Source organism: Macaca fascicularis, chromosome 10 (genome assembly GCF_037993035.2).
Source record: "Macaca fascicularis isolate 582-1 chromosome 10, T2T-MFA8v1.1".
NCBI classification, from domain to species: Eukaryota; Metazoa; Chordata; class Mammalia; order Primates; family Cercopithecidae; genus Macaca; species Macaca fascicularis.
The window spans coordinates 105,156,870-105,175,568 of NC_088384.1; the positions used below are offsets into that span (position 1 = coordinate 105,156,870).

Consider the following 18,699-nt stretch of genomic DNA (forward strand, 5'->3'; position numbering starts at 1 on the left):
GTTTAAGATGTTTGTGTTCTCCAAACATTTAGTGTCAGTCATATTGTGTTCCAGAGGTTGGTTTATGGTTGGATACCAAAACATTTTTTCAATAGAGAGAATGATATAAGGAAATATAAATCAAAGAGAGATGGCATGTAAAGGTCTAGGATAGAAAGGCAAGTTTGTATTTATTAGAAGGCAAGTATTGACGCCACAGCCTTTGGATGTTAATGATTATGCATTGGTTTATTTTGCAGACTTCTCAATTACCAGTTCAGTGTGTGAGTTCTCTGTGTTGATATTCTGCATCTTCTTTCAACAGGTTTTTTAGTCTTTATTAATTTGTATTGCATAAAATATGGGGCACTAGCACTACAAGAAATATTTGATGGTATACAACCAAAGTAAGTTTGTTTTTATTATTTTTTAAAGGAAGACAATGTTTTGACTTTTTTTTTTTAGTACAAATCAGTATCTCTGTCTTATAGATGACGTTGTGGTTCTTGGTATGGAGATAGTATCTGTGGTTTTCAAAATATTCTTAGGTATTGGGTGTAAAGAAAAAGTAGTCCTGGCCCGGCTCACGCTCGTAATCCCAGCACTCTGGGAGGCTAAGGAGGGAGGATTTAGCTCAGGAGTTTGAGACCGGCCTGGGCAATATAGTGAGACCCCATCGCAAAAAAAGAAAAAACATCCTGGAATCATTGTTCTAATCCTCTAGTTAGAGGCCCCTCTACACGCTGGCATTCTCCACAGCCAGTGTTCTGTATTATGTTAAATGGTCAGTGTTGTCTCCAGGAGCCTGCCTTATTCAAACTAACAGCAGAAAACACCACATGTTCTCACTCATAGGTGAGAATCGAACAGTGAGAACACTTGGACACAGGGCGGGGAACATCACACTCTGGGGCCTGTCATGAGGTGGGGGGCAGGGGGAGGGATAGCATTAGGAGAAATAAGTAATGTAAATGATGAGTTAATGGGTACCGCAAACCACCTTGGCACATGTATACATATGTAACAAACCTGCACGTTGAGTACATGTACTCTAGAACTTAAAGTATAATTTAAAAACCAAAAAAACCCTAACAGCAGAATTTTCCTTCCCCCTTTTTAAAAAAATCATGCTAATCTTCTCCATATTGTTCCAATTTTAGTATATGTACTACTAATGCAAACGCAGCAGAATTTTTCAAATGAGAAATACTTAGGACCAATAAAACTTTGTTTTTGACTTATCTGTTAGATATGCAAAGAATGTATCTAGGTGGCATTTCCCATTAGGGAATAAAACAATTATAACGAAAATAAAAAGAACAACTATTAGGGAAAATTTCTTTGGAGACGGTTAGATCACTGTACCTCAGTTATGTCTCAAAAATTCTACATTGACTAAAAAATGAATTACTCTGGAAAGCAGACCAGAAAACATGGCTTCCGGCAGTAGGGGATTTTGAGGAAATCTCATGCACTGCTAGTGGGAGCCTGAATTAGCATGATCTTTCTGGAAAGCAAAACATAAGGACTTTTTATCCAGAGCATTAGAATTGCCATACTCTTTGAGCCATATTTCCACTTCAAATAATTGATTCTATTAACACATAAACTGAGGATTTTGCATCATTTAGAATTGTGGAAAGCTTCACTTCTAGCATGTTTGCAACAACATAGAATGATTGGCCAAATTATTTTAAACAGCCATTAGCATTTATATACCTGCAGGTATGTAAGCAAAGACAGTTGGGAAGCTTATAACCCAAAAATGTTAAAACTAGTTGTTTCTGGGTGGTGGGATGATGGGTGATTCTTTTTTCATTCTTTGCTCCTCTCTGCCTTTGTTTTGTTTTGTTTGAGACTGGCCAGGTGTAATTTTTTTTTTTTTTTTTTTTTTTTGAGACGGAGTCTCGCTGTGTCTCCCAGGCTGGAGTGCAGTGGCGTGATCTCGGCTCACTGCAAACTCCGCCTCCCGGGTTCATGCCATTCTCCCGCCTCAGCCTCCTGAGTAGCTGAGACTACAGGCGCCCGCCACCACGCCTGGCTAGTTTTTTTTTTGTATTTTTAGTAGAGACGGGGTTTCACCGTGTTAGCCAGGTGGCTTGAGCCACCGCGCCCGGCCGCCAGGTGTAATTTTTAAAGAAAAAAGCAGAGAGGTCTAGGAATGGTGACTCACGCCTATAATCCCAGCACTTTGGGAGGCTGAGGCAGGTGGATCACTTGAGGTCAGGAGTTCGAGATCAGCCTGGCCAACATGGTGAAACCCCATCTCTACTAAAAATACAAAAAATCCGCCGGGCATGGTGGTAGGCGCCTGTAATCCCAACTACTCAGGGGGCTGAGGCAGGTGAATTGCTTGAACCCCAGAGGTGGAAATTGTAGTGAGCTGAGATCGTACCGTTCCACTCTAGCCTGGGCAACAGGAGCGAAACTCCGTCTCAAAAACAAAAAAAAGATTATGGCATTTGGCTTCAGGGTAGAGGTGTGATGGGATTTTTTTATGTTTTGACTTTCAGTCTCTTCAGCTGATCAAAAACAGCAGTCTTGTTATTTAGTAATTTATTATATTCATAAGAAGTAACTGAGTGTAAATAACATCTATTTTACTATTTCATTATAGTGATGGTCTAATATTGAGTGGATTTATTTTGCTTTAATAGAATGTTTGGAATGGTTTTGGAAAAAATTATTATTCCTGAAATTCAGAAAGTATCTGGAAACGTAGAGAAAAAGATCTGTGCGGTTGGCATAACCAAATTACTAACAGAATGTCCCCCAATGATGGACACTGAGTATACCAAGCTGTGGTAAGAACTTCGTTTTAATGTTTTTGTAAGTTATAGCTTCCTTCCCATATGACTGCAAAATTAACAAAGCTTAGTCTCTTGGGGGCCAAGAGAATTTTGGTCTGATCTCAGCTTATCCACAAGCTACCATCAATTCCAAGACATGATTTCTGGATCCTTCTGGGCCTAGAATGATCTTGTTTCCTGGTTCTTTTTCAGGGGGATTCATGGACCCCTTTAGGAGTCTGATCTAGGTTATCTCTAAGACAGTTTTATGACAGAAGCCCACTAAAACTGACTTATCTTTAAGGGGAAGAACTGAATAAGCCAAGAAAAGAACCATCTTAATTTCAAAGGTCCCTTTTTCTTGAGACTATGAGTCTGTAATTTTGTGTCTCTGAGTAATTGCTGCTTTTAAGTCTTCAGGGTATTTTCTTGACCTTTTTATCTCTTGCTTTCTTCCATCCAATCCAGGACTCCATTATTACAGTCTTTGATTGGCCTTTTTGAGTTACCCGAAGATGATACCATTCCTGATGAGGAACATTTTATTGACATAGAAGATACACCAGGATATCAGACTGCCTTCTCACAGTTGGCATTTGCTGGGAAAAAAGAGCATGATCCTGTAGGTCAAATGGTGAACAACCCCAAAATTCACCTGGCACAGTCACTTCACAAGTTGTCTACCGCCTGTCCAGGAAGGGTAAGTTCTACTCTGTGATAAATGAAGACTTTAATGGGAGGGCAAAAGGATAGTAGTTGTTCTGGTGTCTGTTTTCATTGGTGGGCATAATAAAACTAAATCTCATTGAGTTACAGCAAGCTTATTTTCTTTAATTAAAAACACTGAGCCCCTTTTTTTCTTGTATTATGTACTACAAATATATATATATATATATATATATATATTTTTTTTTTTTTTTTTTTTTTTTTTGAGACAGAGTCTCGCTCTGCCGCCCAGGCTGGAGTGCAGTGGCGTGATCTAGGCTCACTGCAAGCTCTGCCTCCTGGGTTCACGCCATTCTCCTGCCTCAGCCTCCTGAGTAGCTGGGACTACAGGCGCCCGCCACCTCGCCCGGCTAGTTTTTTTGTATTTTTTAGTAGAGACGGGGTTTCACCGTGTCAGCCAGGATGGTCTCGATCTCCTGACCTCGTGATCCGCCCATCTCGGCCTCCCAAAGTGCTGGGATTACAGGCTTGAGCCACCGCGCCCGGCCTACAAATATATTTTAAGTGAATGGATTTAGGAGTGAGAACAAAGGAGGAAAAATCCCTTCATTAGAAATGTGTTTATTTCCCAGATCGAAGTACTCCATCTGTTATTAAAATGTGGTACCATTTTTTCACTTTTATTTTATTTATTTATTTATTTTTGAGACAGGGTCCCTCTCTTATCCAGGCTGGAATGTAGTGGTACAATTATGGCTCACTGCAGCCTCAACCTCCCAGGTTCAAGTGATCCTCCTGCCTCTCAGCCTTCCAAGTAGCTAGGACCTACTGTACCCAGCTAATTTTTTATTTTTTTATGGAGACAGGGTCTCCCTGTGTTGTCCAGGTTGGTCTCAAACTCCTGGGCTCAAGCCATCCTTCTCCTTCAGCCTCCCAAAGTGCTGGGATTACAAGTGTGAGCCTGGCCACAGTTTTTTTTTTTTTTAATTGCAGCATACTCAGAAATTAATAGATCACGGCATAAACCTAATAATGGCTGTATAGTTGCATTTTGTCAGCACTTATTATAGAGTTCTTACATGTTACCTGATAAAATATATATTTTTCAAGCCAGACACACTGATTTATGCCTGTAGTCCTAGTGCTTTGGGAAGCCAGGGCTGCAGTAAGCTATTATGGTGCCACTGCAATCCAGCCTGGGCAACAGAGCGAGGTCCTGTTTCTTAAAAAACGTGTGTGTGTGGTGTGTGTATATATATATATGTATATATTTTTTTTCATTGTATTATTACGGAGACTTTCAAACATACATAGAAAGAGCAGAATGAAGCCTGCATGTACCCAGCTTCAATAATTACCAGTATCTTGCCAGTTTTGTTTCATTTGTTTCTCCTTTTATTCTCTGTATTGAGCAAGTCTTAGACATCATATCGTTTCACCTGTAAGTACCTCATTCTCCATCATTAACCAGTAAGGACTTTTTAATTAACCACAATACCACTATCACACCTAATAATAGTAATTCCTTATGGATCTATTCTTTAGACCTGTTTTTGAAGGCATTAAAGCAGTTGAGTTTCTGGAGAATCTTTGGATGGTGATTAATGATTGGCTGCTCTTCCCAGAGCTGTGGCAGCTTTCCCGTGGAAGATGGGGTTTGTATTGGTGCACCAAGATCTCCAACAGCCAGTGTTTGTTTCCCATCTCTTGTAGGTTCCGTCAATGGTGAGCACCAGCCTGAATGCAGAAGCGCTCCAGTATCTCCAAGGGTACCTTCAGGCAGCCAGTGTGACACTGCTTTAAAATGCATTTTTCTAATTGGCTAAACCCAGATGGGTTTCCCAGGAAATCACAGACATCTGAGCACAGCTGCATTAAAACAAAGCAAGTTTTCCTTTTGAACTTGTCACAAATTCCATCTTGTAAAGGATATTAAATGTTGCTTTAACCTGAACCTTGAGCAAATTAGTTGGTTTGTGTGATCATACATTTATGTGGGTGGCTTCTAGTTTGCAACTTCAAGGGACAAGTATTAATAGTTCAGTGTATGGCACTGGTTTGCGTTGAATATTTGCACGGTTTGGATAATCTTAAATTTTGACGGACACTGTGGAGACTTTCTGTTACTAAATCCTTTTGTTTTGAAGCTGTTGCTATTTGTATTTCTCTTGTCCTTTATATTTTTTGTCTGTTTCTTTACGCTTTTATTGGAAATGTGAGTAAAGAATTACTTGTGTTACTTGCCAAGCAGTGCACATTTCATAGTTTTAAATCTCTAATCAGCAATAAAAATCCTAAAATATGTACCTAAGAACATCTTAAGGACAGGTTTTCGGTGCTCTCTCATGCTTTTGTAAACATGAAGAATTTCTTTAAATTTCTCCCTTTTCCTTTCCTGGACTCTATAAAATCCTAATTTCTAAATCATATAAACTCAGATTATTTAGTCTTTTTTAATATGGGGGAAGGGGCATTAATATAGATTTGGGACTTATTTACTAGAATTTTCTATAGCAGTTCCTAGGTGGCAGTGTGAGTTTTGGGTAGGTGACTCCTCTGGGAGAAATGCTCTGCCTGGCTTAATGGGGTGGTGGTTGAGAGTACTTGAGACTGTGGATGTTTGATCTCTTTCATCTCTGCTCTTTCCTGGAGAGTGGAGGTTACTTGGAACTTTCCAAACCCAGACACCTTAGAACCATGTCGTCCAGTGGTGGATCTGGCAAGGATGCCTGGTGAGGTTGGTTGCACTGGCTCCCTCCCTTGGCCTGGCCTATGGAATTGTATAGCATTCGTTTTTGAGGAATGAAGAATCAGTATCTAAATTTTGTGAGGCACAGTTTATTTATGCTGGAATTGTTCATTGTCCATTCAGTGTAAACTGGAACTTTCGTCTTCCAGCTCAAGTGATTTCTCACAGGAGTTATCAATAACCCTCACTCCCCCCTCAAGATGGAGTCTTATTCTGTTGACCAGGCTGGAGTGCAGTGGCACAATCTCAGCTCACTGCAACCTCCATCTCCCAGGTTTGAGCAATTACCTTGCCTCAGCCTCTCAAGTAGCTGGGATTACAGGTATCCGCCACCACACCCAGCTAATTTTTGTATTTTTAGTAGAGATGGGGTTTCACCATGTTGGTCAGGCTAGTCTCGAACTCCTGACCTCATGATCCACCCGCCTCAGCCTCCCAAAGTGTTGGGATTACAGGCGTGAGCCACCGCGCCCGGTGATATCTTTAATTTTAGGCACTTCACTCGAATGGTTTTTCTTACTTTTTTTTTTTTTTTTTTTTTGAGAGAGTCTCTGTTGCCCAGGCTGGAGTGCAGTGGCATGATCTCAGCTGATCGCAACCTCCACCTCCCAGGTTCAAGCAATTCTCCTGCCTCGGCCTCCTGAGCGGCTGGGATTACAGGCACACACCACCATGCCTGGCTAATTTTTGTATTTTTAGTAGAGACGGGGTTTCACCATGTTGGCCAGGCTGGTCTTGAACTCCTGACCTCGTGATCTGCCTGCCTCGACCTCCCAAAGTGCTGGGATTAAAGGCTTGAGCCACTGTGCCCGGCCACTTGTTGTTTCTGTAATGTTGCGTGAGAAATTTCAAGCTATCTTATGAACCATCTACTCATTTAAGTGCTTTGTTGTTGTCGTTGGTTTTGACACAGTAATGGGAATACTACATTTTACATTATTACTTTGGCTTAAGTGGTCGTTGGTGGAGATACTGAGATATTACTGGAATCCATTTTTAAGCCACAAACAACTTATGTGGAAAGTCTGGGATGGACAACAGGGAATTGCTGGTGATGGTTTCTGTATGTTTTTCACTCACGTGAGCTCCTTAAGTATTTGGCTTCGCTCTTGCTGAAGCTGCTTGTGAACAGTGAGTCAGTGCCCAGCAGATACCGTTCTGGAGGCTGCTTGATTCAGCATATTAAACTCAGATTGTGTTCCAGACGTTTTCCTTCTTCAGTTCAAAAGGCTGAGTAGTAGATGGTGTGCCTTTTAAAATAGTTACTGAACAGCAAGACTAGTACATTTACTTACTTTACCACAGTTCATTAATTACCAGACATTTTTTTTAAATGCCTTCTACTGAAGTTGCTTATTCAATCATCCAAGACAGTTTTTATATCTGGCTTTAAAGATTTTAGGACATGGTGGACAGAAACTGCTGGAGTGGTTCTTTCACAAGCCTTAGTGACTGTAGCTCAGTGGTGATGCACACCACTGTGATCTTGAGCAAACTATTTGACCTCTATGCCTTTATTTTCCTCTTCTGAAAAATGAGCGTATTACTCACCTTCAAGGTGGTTGTTAAGAATGAGATGGTGCATGTAGAGTACTCAAGCAGAGAACTTATGCAGAGTAAGCACGCATCAGGAAAAGCTGCGGGGGGAGCGGAGGACTTGGCTGGGAGAAGCGTTTGTTAGGGAGCACACTTGCCAAGCCAACGTGCTGCATCCCTGGGAGGTGAGAAGGCTTTGTGGGGAAGAGCCCGGGCATGGGCGGCCCCACCCACACCCCAGGATGTTTTTACAGAAGGGAAGTATTGCCAAGTTTCTCATCAGAGCTAGGTCCGTTCATTCTCCATGGTATTCAATCATGTCTTTTAACAAGCTGATTTTTAAATAACTGAGTTTTAAAATTATTTTTATGTATTTATTTTTTTGAGACGGATTCTTGCTCAGCCCAGGCTGGAGTGCAGTGGCGTGATCTTGGCTCACTGCAACCTCCGCCTCCTGGTTTCAAGTGATTCTCCTGCCTAAGCCCCGAGTAGCTGGAATTATAGGTACGCACAACCACACCCAGTTAACTTGTGTATTTTTAGTAGAGACAAGGTTTCACCATGTTTGTTAGGCTGGTCTCAAACTCCTGACCTCAAGTGATCCGCCTGCCTCAGCCTCCCAAAGTGCTGGGAGTACAGGCGTGAGCCACTGCACCTGGCCACTGAGTTTTTATTTTAAATGTATTTTCTTTGTGGGAAACTTGGAAAATACAGAAAAAATATTTAAAAATTAAAAATCATTCATATTCCAACCTACATTAAGCATTTTGGTTCATTTGAGATCATTCTGTATATAGTTTTGTAATTTTTTTTTAACAGTAGTTACTTGGTAAACATTCAGTGGATATATGTGATTTATCATTAGGATATTTCATTACCAGATTATGTAATTGTAGCCATTGTTGAATGTCTTGGAGGTTTTCTTATTTTGTAGACAACTTGAGATGAACATCTTTATGCATCAATCTTTATTTCCTGAAGGTGGAATTACTGAGCCAATTTTCTTGTGCAAAGTTCATGTCAATTTCTTTAACACACCTTTACCTACACTGGGCATTATTTCTTTGGCTGCCATTTTGATAAGCAAAAATGGTATTTTTTCCTTACTTCTGAGGCATAATCAGATTGGCATTTAATCAAGCTATTACATACATGTGGTAAAATTCATTTTTTTCTTTAACTTTTTTGTTGTTGTTGAGAGGGAGTCTCGCTCTCCTGCCCAGGCTGGAGTACAGTGGTGCAATCTCAGCTCGCTGCAACCTCTGCCTCCAGGTTTCAAGCAATTCTCCTGCCTCAGCCTTCTGAGTAGCTGGGATTACAGGCACCTGCCACCATGCCTGGTTAATTTTTGTATTTTTAGTAGAGACAGGGTTTCATCATGTTGGCCACGTTGGTGGTACAGTGACAAGCATAGCTGCTTTCCAATTTACTTTATTTTTTTGTTTGTTTTTGAGACAGAGTTTCACTCTCCCACCCAGGCTGTAGTGCAGTGGCACGATCTCGGCTCACTGCAACTCTACCTCCCAGGTTCAAGCGATTCTCCTGTCTCAGCCTCCCAAGTAGCTGGGACTACAGGTGCGCACCACACACCCAGCTAATTTTTTGTATTTTTAGTAGAGGCGGGGTTTCACCATGTTGGTCAGGCTGGTCTCAAACTCCTGACCTCAGATGATCCACCTGCCTCGGCCGCCCGAAGTGCTGGGATTACAGGCATAAGTCACCAAGTCCAGCTGAGCCGGGTTTACTTATTTTTAATAAAGACAGCGCCTTGCTACATTGCCCACGCTGGTCTCAAACTTCTATCCTCAAGCAGTCTTCCCACCTTAGCCTCCCAAAGTGCTTGGATTACAGACGTGAGCCACAGCACCCAGCACGTGTGGTAAAATTGTCATAATAAACAGGGATTGTAACTGAGCAACAAGTTTCTACCCTACCCCTACTTTCGCTCTTGGAGGCACCACTTGCAACTAATGCTGTCCATAGTTCTCCTATGGGTTTCTTCCTTAATTCTTCACCATTACATTCATCTTAATAGGTGTCTTTTTTTTTTTTTTTTTTTTTTTTTTTTTGAGATGGAGTCTTTCTCCATCACCCAGGCTGGAGTGCAGTGGCATGATTCTGGCTCACTGCAGCCTCTGCCCCGGTCAAATGATTCTCCTGCCTCAGCCTCATGAATAGCTGGGATTACAGGCACCCACTACTATGCCCAGCAAATTTTTGTATTTTTAGTAGAGATGGGGTTTCACCACATTGGCCAGGCTGGTCCCGAACTCCTGACCTCAGGTAATCCACCCACCTTGGCCTCCCAAAATGCTGGGATTACAGGCGTGAGCCACTGCACCTGGCCTAAGACAACGGTTAATCCCTTGCTATGAAATTAAGGATTTAGTTTACATTACTACTCCTACCGTCCAGGTTTTAAAGTGTGGTCCCTGGCTTCAAATGTTGCAAGTTCCAGGGGCTTTTTCACTTTATGATAAGAAGGTGACACATCCTCAGCAGAAACTGTAAAGTACCCATATGACCATTCTGTTTTTCACCTTCAGTATTCAATACATGAAATATTCAACACTTTTTTTTTTTGGACATAGTTTCGCCGTTGTCACTTAGACTGGGGTGCAGTGGCGCCATCTTGGCTCACTGCAACCTCCGCCTCCCGGTTTCAAGCGATTCTCCTGCCTCAGCCTCTCAAGTAGCTGGGATTACAGATGCCCTCCACCACACCCAGATAATTTTTGTATTTTTAGTAGTGATGGGGTTTCACCATCTTGGCCAGGCTGGTCTCGAACTCCTGACCTCAAGTGAGCCGCCTACCTGACTCTCCCAAAGTGCTGGGATTACTGGCTTGGCCTCAACTCTTCATTATTAAATTGGCTTTGTGTTAGATGATTTTGCCCAACTGTAGGTGAATGTAAGCATTCTGAGCGTGTTTGAAGTAGGACAGACTAGGATAGTGGGTCGGTTAAGTGTGTTAAATGCATTTTAACTTACGATATTTTCAGTTTATGGTGAGCTTATCAGGATGTGACCCCCATCATAAGTTGAGGAGCATCTGTAATAGCATTTTGTTTTTTAAAAATATTTAATCATCTTTGTCAATGTCTCTTGAATCCTCAGCATTGACAACGAAGATATGTCCCCACCCCTCTGCCTCTCAGGCTTGCTAACTGGTGGGTTCTGCTTTCACTTTCACATTGTTAAAGGAGATGGTGTTTCCAGTTTTCTGTGCATTATCTGTAGTTCCCTTTTAAAAGCTGAAGCTGATAAATACTTTTTATGACAGTGTAAACTGGGCTTAGTGCTGTGTCAAGCAGTGTGCAAAGATTACATTTCCCCCTCCCCATGTCTTGACTTCTGCATCCCTCCAGAGAGAATGAATGTTCATAAGGTTAAGGTCAAATGGAATAGAGTTTGCCTCTCATATTTCATCAGTTGCTCAAAGGCATTCCCCATTTTAACTTGTGTTTGGATCCTTTCTCGTGGTGGTTTTTCTGGACTTTTATTAGCTTTGTCATCCTGGGTATTACATGCCCCTGGATGTTCTTTTTACAGTCCTGGCTCGTGAACCAAAACAGTTTTTGGTTTGGTAGGCTGCTAGGGCTCCCATTGGGGCCTCTCCATTCTGGTGTTCCTGGGCAGATGGGCTCCTATCCCTACTGGTCTGTCCCGCTGGTGTTTAGGGCCCTGACTTCCACTTTGCAAGGTCACCTTTCAGGATTCATGTGTATCCACTTTCCTGTGTCAGAAACTCCCTGCTGCTGCCCTCCCCCTCCTCTTTGCTGTCATTAATGGCCTCTCATTGTAGGAGATAAACATATGCTCAGCCTAGAATACCACATGATGTTTGTTTTCTTGATTCATTGCTTTTTGCCTATTAGCCTTGTTGTTCTTAAGTAGTTCGTTTTTCTAGTGTGCTGCTTCTTTCCCCTCAATGACCCCTACCCCAAAACAGTGCCTAAATACCATTCATGCAGGCTTTGATTTGAGAATCAAACAGGTTCACACTCTTTATTCCTGAGAAGTACAGAAACTTACCGAATCTCACAGCTGGATAAAGCCGGGATTGAAACTCTGGCAGCTTTGCTTTTGCGCAAGAGGTGGCAGAAAAAAGATCAGCTGTGGTAATTAGGGCCCATGGGGCCGAGCATCATCACCCCGGGAACCGTGGGCCTTGCTGGGCCAAAAATAGTGTGGTCCCTGGGCTGCAAAAGTTCTAAGCATTTCCGGTTTTCTCAGCTGAAGTTTGATTCAGCCTTCAACCGTGTTTACATTTTTCTTGTTCATAAATCCAAGGAACCAGGAAAGAAACTTACTAAGACTCAGAATTTTCAGGCACACATTACAAAGTTGCCAGCACATTTTCAACCACCCACCAGGTGCGCATATTCTCTGCATACAGCGCAGACACCCATCAGAGGTTAGCACAGCAAAAGGGCCAAGTGACTTCCAAACTACAGAGAATCTCAGGCCATCTGCCTTGGGAGGTCTTCTGGCAGCCATCACAAATAGACTGAAAAAGGCAAATCCTACAAAGAACACAGTCTGAAGAAGTGACACACAGGATGCTGACAGACCCTTAGTAGAGATCCTTATTCGAAAGGGGCATCAGCTGCTTGCTAATCCATCCAGGGTCAGAAAGAGACTCCTAGTGAAGCCGCTACTGCATTCTAAGGAGTGGGGACAACCACCAGCCAGACTGGAGCAGCCCAGCTCTGAAGAGAAGGGGCTGTCACCTGATCCTGCCTGTGTCCCATCAAGCTCTGGGGACCAAGCAAAATCAGAGCTCCAGGCACACCTCAAAAATCAGAGCTCCAGGCACACCTCAAAGCTTGCCTGACAACTGATGGAGCCAGTGTGTGCACTGTAGGTAAGGTCGTGATAGAGCTACCTGGGGAAGGATGGAAGACACGTTAAGATTTATGATTGGGGCCGGGCACGGTGGCTCAAGCCTGTAATCCCAGCACTTTGGGAGGCCGAGACGGGCGGATCACGAGGTCAGGAGATCGAGACCATCCTGGCGAACACCGTGAAACCCCGTCTCTACTAAAAAATACAAAAAACTAGCCGGGCGAGGTGGCGGGCGCCTGTAGTCCCAGCTACTCGGGAGGCTGAGGCAGGAGAATGGCATAAACCTGGGAGGCGGAGCTTGCAGTGAGCTGAGATCCGGCCACTGCACTCCAGCCCGGGCTACAGAGCGAGACTCCGTCTCAAAAAAAAAAAAAAAAAAAAAAAAGGCCGGGCGCGGTGGCTCAAGCCTGTAATCCCAGCACTTTGGGAGGCCGAGACGGGCGGATCATAAGGTCAGGAGATCGAGACCATCCTGGCTAATACGGTGAAACCCCGTCTCTACTAAAAAAAAAATACAAAAAACTAGCCGGGCGAAGTGGCGGGTGCCTGTAGTCCCAGCTACTCGGGAGGCTGAGGCAGGAGAATTGCGCGAACCCGAGAGGAGGAGCTTGCAGTGAGCTGAGATCCGGCCACTGCACTCCAGCCTGGGTGACAGAGCAAGACTCCGTCTCAAAAAAAAAAAAAAAAAAAAAAAATTATGATTGGATACGGGGCTTGTAGGCAACTTCCAAATTACTTTTAAATTAAAAAACCATCGTAGGCCAGGCACAGTGACCCATGCCTCCTCCTAGCACTCTAGGAGCCCAAGGTGAGAGGATTGCTTGACCTCAAGAGTTTGAGACCAGCCTGGGTACACAGTGAGACTACATCTCTATGAAAAAAAGTTCATAATTAGCTGGGCATAATGGCACATGCCTGTAGTCCCAGCTACTGAGTAGGCTGAGGCAGGAAGATCAGCCTGAGCTTGGGAAGTCAAGGCTGCAGTCAGCTGTGATAACACTGGTCTGAGCCTGGGTGACAGGGATCCTGTCTCCAAAAAGTCCCAAACAAAAAATAATTTTAAAAATTACTGACTGGACGTGGTGGCTCACACCTATAATCCCACGCTTTGGGAGGCCAAGATGGGTGTTAACCTGAGGCTAGGAGTTTGAGACCAGTCTGGCCAACATGATAAAATCCTGTCTCTACTAAAAATACAAAATTAACCTGGCATGAGGGCATGCACCTGTAATGATAGCTACTCGGGAGGCTGAGGCAGGAGAATCGCTTGAACCTGGGAGGCAGAAGTTGCAGTGAGCTGAGATTGTGCCATTGCACTCCAGCCTGGGGGAGGAGAGAAACTCTGTCTCAAAAAACAAAATTACTACTATACATAGACTGCTTTACTGTTGCCATTGCAGACCTGATGTCTGTAGGTTTCAGTGACTGTAAAAGAATGTGTGGATGAAGGGGTTTTTGTTGTTGTTTTTGAGACAGAGTTTCGCTCTTGTCGCCAAGGCTGGAGTGCCATGGTGAAGTCTCAGTTCACTGCAACCTCTGCCTGCCCAGTAGCTGGGATTACAGGTGCCCACCACCACGCCCGGCTACTTTTTAGTAGAGAAGGGGTTCCATCATGTTGGCTAGGCTGGTGGTCTTGAACTCCTGACTGCAGGTGAGCCACTGCACCCGGCCGGATGAATGCAGTTTTTAAATATTAAACTTAGGTTAGAAGCACATAACAAAGCAGTACAAATCTCCTACAGTTTTTGCTAGTGAAAATTGGGATGCCATTTAAATTACAAAGTCTGAGGAGAATGTCCTACAGCCTAGTTTCACATGCTATACTTACATGCCTTGTATATATACATTAAACACGTCAGTACAGCACACAAAGTAACACATTCCAAGAACTCAGCACCACAGGAAAGGTTTACCAAAAAATCCAAGAAAACGGCTCTGCTGCCTCTTCAACAAGCTCCACCTCCTGTCTTTGAGTTAGCCACTGCTGCTTAAAACAACCTCTCTCTTTAAAAGCCCTATTTAAGAACATTGGCCAACTCCTCCACTCTTCCCTCTGCCAATCCTGCTCTGATTAAGTGCGTGACAAATCCAGTATCTATGGATTTGGAATTTCAAATAAGTTTTGTTTTTAAGACTTGCACACAGACATTTAAGCCCTTAAACCAGACATAGTGATGAATACTGCTTTTTATTGAGGCCGGGTCTCTGACACCCAGGCTGTAGTTGCAGTAGCATGATCTCAGCTCACTGCAGCCTGGACTTTGGGCTCAAGTGATTCTTTCACGTCAGCCTCCCAAGTAGCTAGGACTCCAAGCCCACAGTACTGCCATGATACCATGCCGGGCTAGTTTTTTGTTTTGTAGAGAAGGGGGTCTCTATGTTGCTCAGGCTGGTTTCAAACTCCTGGGCTCAAGCAGTCCACTCACCGTGGCTTCCCAAAAGGCTGGGAATACAGGGATAAGCCACCGTGCCCGGCCAGTGGATGCTTCTGACATGTTACGTGCAAACAAAGCCAGACCTCTCAGGCCTCAGGTTTGCTTCCTGCGATGATCCTATTCTACTGAACTCACACTGATCCCTATAAAAGCAGGCAGCAGCATCATGCTTTTGGGAATGGCCAGTATCTTTTCCTGTTGATCACACCAATCCCAGGTGTCCTCCTAACCGGAGGGATCCAGACTGCTCAGTGTCTGTCACTGAGCATTCACCCAGCAAAGCCACTTAAAATAGCTCAGTGAGCCCTAGGAGGAAACCTAAATTCAAAAGTGATACTTGTTTCTAAACCTAGCCACATTACTCTGGCTTAAGGCGGCCTGAAGAACCAGAAAAACACCCAGCTATAGGTGAAAATACTTACAGGTGAATGTTTTTGTCTACGATTAGCATTAAGATACTTTAGGAAAAAATAATGAGGAGGATGATACAAGAACAACAAACTCAAGAAAAGACAGCTATGAGGAAATAACCATTACCCATTAAATTTTCCCTTTAATGACCGTGAGGACAAAGTCATGACAATGCAGTCACCACCCACTTTCTGAAAAAAACAATGCCAATGTGGGAGTCCCAAGCTTGTCTGCCCTGATGACTGTAGGATCCAAGAGAGAGAGAGAGACAATCTCAGTGTTGGAGAATGCACTGAGAACACACAGACGGAAGGATACGAAGAACCCTGAGTATACAAATGCATACAGACAGATTTGTGTAGATACATACACACATAGATTTCCTGTCCGTTACAGGGGTCTGGAAACAACACCCCAGTAGCAGTAAGCCCTCAGAGCATCCAGATCTTGGTTTCTAAATGCTGTCTTCTACTAAAGGGAACCAAGGCTCCTTAGAAAAATGGCTGAATCAGGCCAGGCATACGGTGGGTCATGCCTGTAATCTCAGCACTTTGGGAGGCTGAAGCGGGCAGATCACTTGAGGTCAGGAGTTCAAGACCAGCCTGGCCAACATGGGGAAACCCGTCTCTACTAAAAATACAAAAATTAGCCAGGTGTGGTGGTGGGCCTCTGTAATCCCAGGTACTTGGGAGGCTGAGACAGGAGGATCACTTGACCCTGGGAGGTGGAGGCTGCAGTGAGCTGAGATGGCGCCACTGACCCCAGCCTGGGCAGCAAAGGGAGACCACGTCTCAAAAAAAAAAAAAATTATATGCAGCAATTCCACTTCTGAGTACATACCCCAGAGTTGAAACCAGGGTCTCAAAGATTTTGTATACCAATATTCACATGGGGAAGCAACCCAAATGCCTTTTTTAAATTAATTTATTTTTTTTGAGACAGTCTCGCTCTGTCGCCCAGGATGGAGTGCAGTGGCGCGATCTCAGCTCACTGCAAGCTCCGCCTTTCAGGTTCACGCCATTCTCCTGCCTCAGCCTCCCGCAGGCTGGTCTTGAACTCCTGATCTCAGATGATGTGGAGTGCTGGGATTACAGGTGTGAGTCACCATGTCCAACCCCAAGTGTCTATTGACAATGTATTGATAAGCAAAACATGGAATAAATACACAGAATGGAATATTACTCAGCCTTAACAAAGGAAGGATATTGACATATTACAGCATGGATAAACCTTAAGGACATTAGGCTGTGTAAGATAAACCAGCCACAGAAGGGCAAATACTGTCTGATTCCATTTACAGGAGGTTCCTAGAATGAAAATCATAGACAAGTGGTGGTTTCCAGGGGCCAGAGGGAGCATAGAAAGGGGAGTTTGTGTTTCATGGGGACAGTTTAAGTTTTACAAAATGAAAAGAGTTATGGAGTTGGATTGTGGTGGCTACACATTATGAATAAACTGTACACTTAAAAGTGGTTAGTCTGGGCAACATAGCCAGACCTCAACTGTACTAAAAATAAAAAAAATTAGCTGGGCATGGATGTGCACACCCGTAGTCCCGGCTACTCGGGCGGCTGAGGTAGGAGGAAAGCCCAGGAGATCAAGGTTGCAGTGAGCCAGGATCACACCACTGCACTCCAGCCTGGATGACAGATTGAGATGCTGTTTAAAAAAAAAAAAATAGTAGTTAATAGGATGGTAAATTTTCTGTCTTACCACAATTTTTTAAACATGCTAAAAGGACACAAAAGTCACTTTGACAGGTCTTCTGATGTCCAAATTTGAGGTAATATGAACATCAAATAAATGGTTGCAATGGATTGCGACCCAAACTAGGAGTCCATTAGCTGACACAACGAATCAATGGGGAGGGAAGGCTTCTCCACACAGGGGCGGGGTGTCGGCAGAGGGAACAGTGGACATGGAGGCTCATGCATGGGCAGTGGTGGTGGATTCAGATGGGAGTTGTCAATGAAGGACAAGGATGGAGGGTAAAGGTTTGGAGAACAACAGGCTGGTCATATGCTTTGAGGATGCCTCCCCACAAAACACTCCTTGATTAACAAGAGACATAGTGTGACCTGACAGTGGAGCCATCTGCCTGTGTCACCAACATTAACAAACTGTGCCCCTGGAGTGACATACAAAGAATAGCGCAGCGTAATTTCTGTGGCTTTCCTGCCACAAAAGTGCTGCCTAGGTTTGGTCACCATCAGCCAGACCCAGGCTGAGGATGTACTACAGAGAGGCCTGGAGACTTCACCCCACTAGGAGTGAAACAGAAGCCGAGAGGACTGACGCAGACAGGAGAAAACTAAAGGAAACACACACCTCTTGACAGGGACCCTGGACCCGGAAAGGACAAGATACTGTTAGGAAAGCTGGCGAGATCTGCATGGGGTCCACAGACTGGACGCAGCGTGCACTCCCTGACTTGGGGGGGGTGGGAATATCTAAATTTCGAAGAGAGAGGGAGCCAGAGGAGACAATAATTTCAGTAGAATGTACCTTTTCTCCATGAAATCACTTTGAAATAAAAATTTAAAAGTTAAAGGACTAGGTGCAGTGACTTACACCTGCACTTTGGGAGGCTGAGATGACAGGATCTCTTGAACCCAGTTGGACCGGCCTGGGCAATGTAGTGAGACCCTAACTCTCTCTTTAAAAAAAAAAAAAATTAGCCAGGAATGGTGTCGTGTGCCTGTAGTCCCAGCTACTCAGGAAACTGAAGTGGGAGGATCACCTGAGCCCAGTCAAGGCTGCACTGAGCTGTGATCATGCCACTACACTCCAGTGTGGGCGACAACAGGACCCTGTCTTTTAAAAAAAAAATGTAGTAAAGAAAGGCTATATACTGCTGGGCGCAGTGGCTCACACCTGTAATCCCAACACTCTGGGAGGTCAAGGCAGGAGGATCACTTGAGGCCACTGCACCCCAGCCTGGATGACAGAGCAAGATATTGTCCCAAAAAGGGGGAAAAAAAAAAGCTATATTGTAATGTCTTACTATGCAAAGCTACTCATGGAAAAACTCATTAGGCCAGGCGCAGTGGCTCACTCCTGTAATCCCAGCACTTTGGGAAGCCAAGGCGGCCAGATCACTTGAGGTCAGTTCACGACCAGCCTGGCCAACATGGTGAAATCCCATCTCTACTAAAAATACAAAAATTGGCCAAGCACAGTGGCACATGCCTGTGATCCCAGCTACTTGGGGAGGGAGGCTGAGGCAGGAGAATTGCCTGAACCCAGGAGGAGGAGGCTGCAGTGATTCGAGATCTCACCACTGCAC

At 44.0% G+C, this 18,699-nt stretch overlaps 1 protein-coding gene across 13 annotated transcripts in view; it reads left to right on the top strand.

Annotated features, from left to right (window-relative positions):
* Positions 1 to 5,388, top strand: part of CSE1L (chromosome segregation 1 like) — a 47,835-nt gene extending 42,447 nt beyond the window's left edge. For all 13 annotated transcript variants that reach the window (XR_012419519.1, XR_012419518.1, XR_012419520.1 and 10 more), the window contains 4 exons: positions 305 to 386; positions 2,637 to 2,783; positions 3,237 to 3,468; positions 5,148 to 5,388. Coding sequence is in view for 7 of the 13 variants with exons in the window: in XM_074005515.1 (XP_073861616.1) it covers positions 305 to 386; positions 2,637 to 2,783; positions 3,237 to 3,468; positions 5,148 to 5,237 (551 nt within the window). In the remaining 6 variants the exon portion in view is untranslated. The remainder of the gene's footprint in view (positions 1 to 304; positions 387 to 2,636; positions 2,784 to 3,236; positions 3,469 to 5,147) is intronic.
* The last annotated feature ends 13,311 nt before the right edge of the window (positions 5,389 to 18,699 follow it).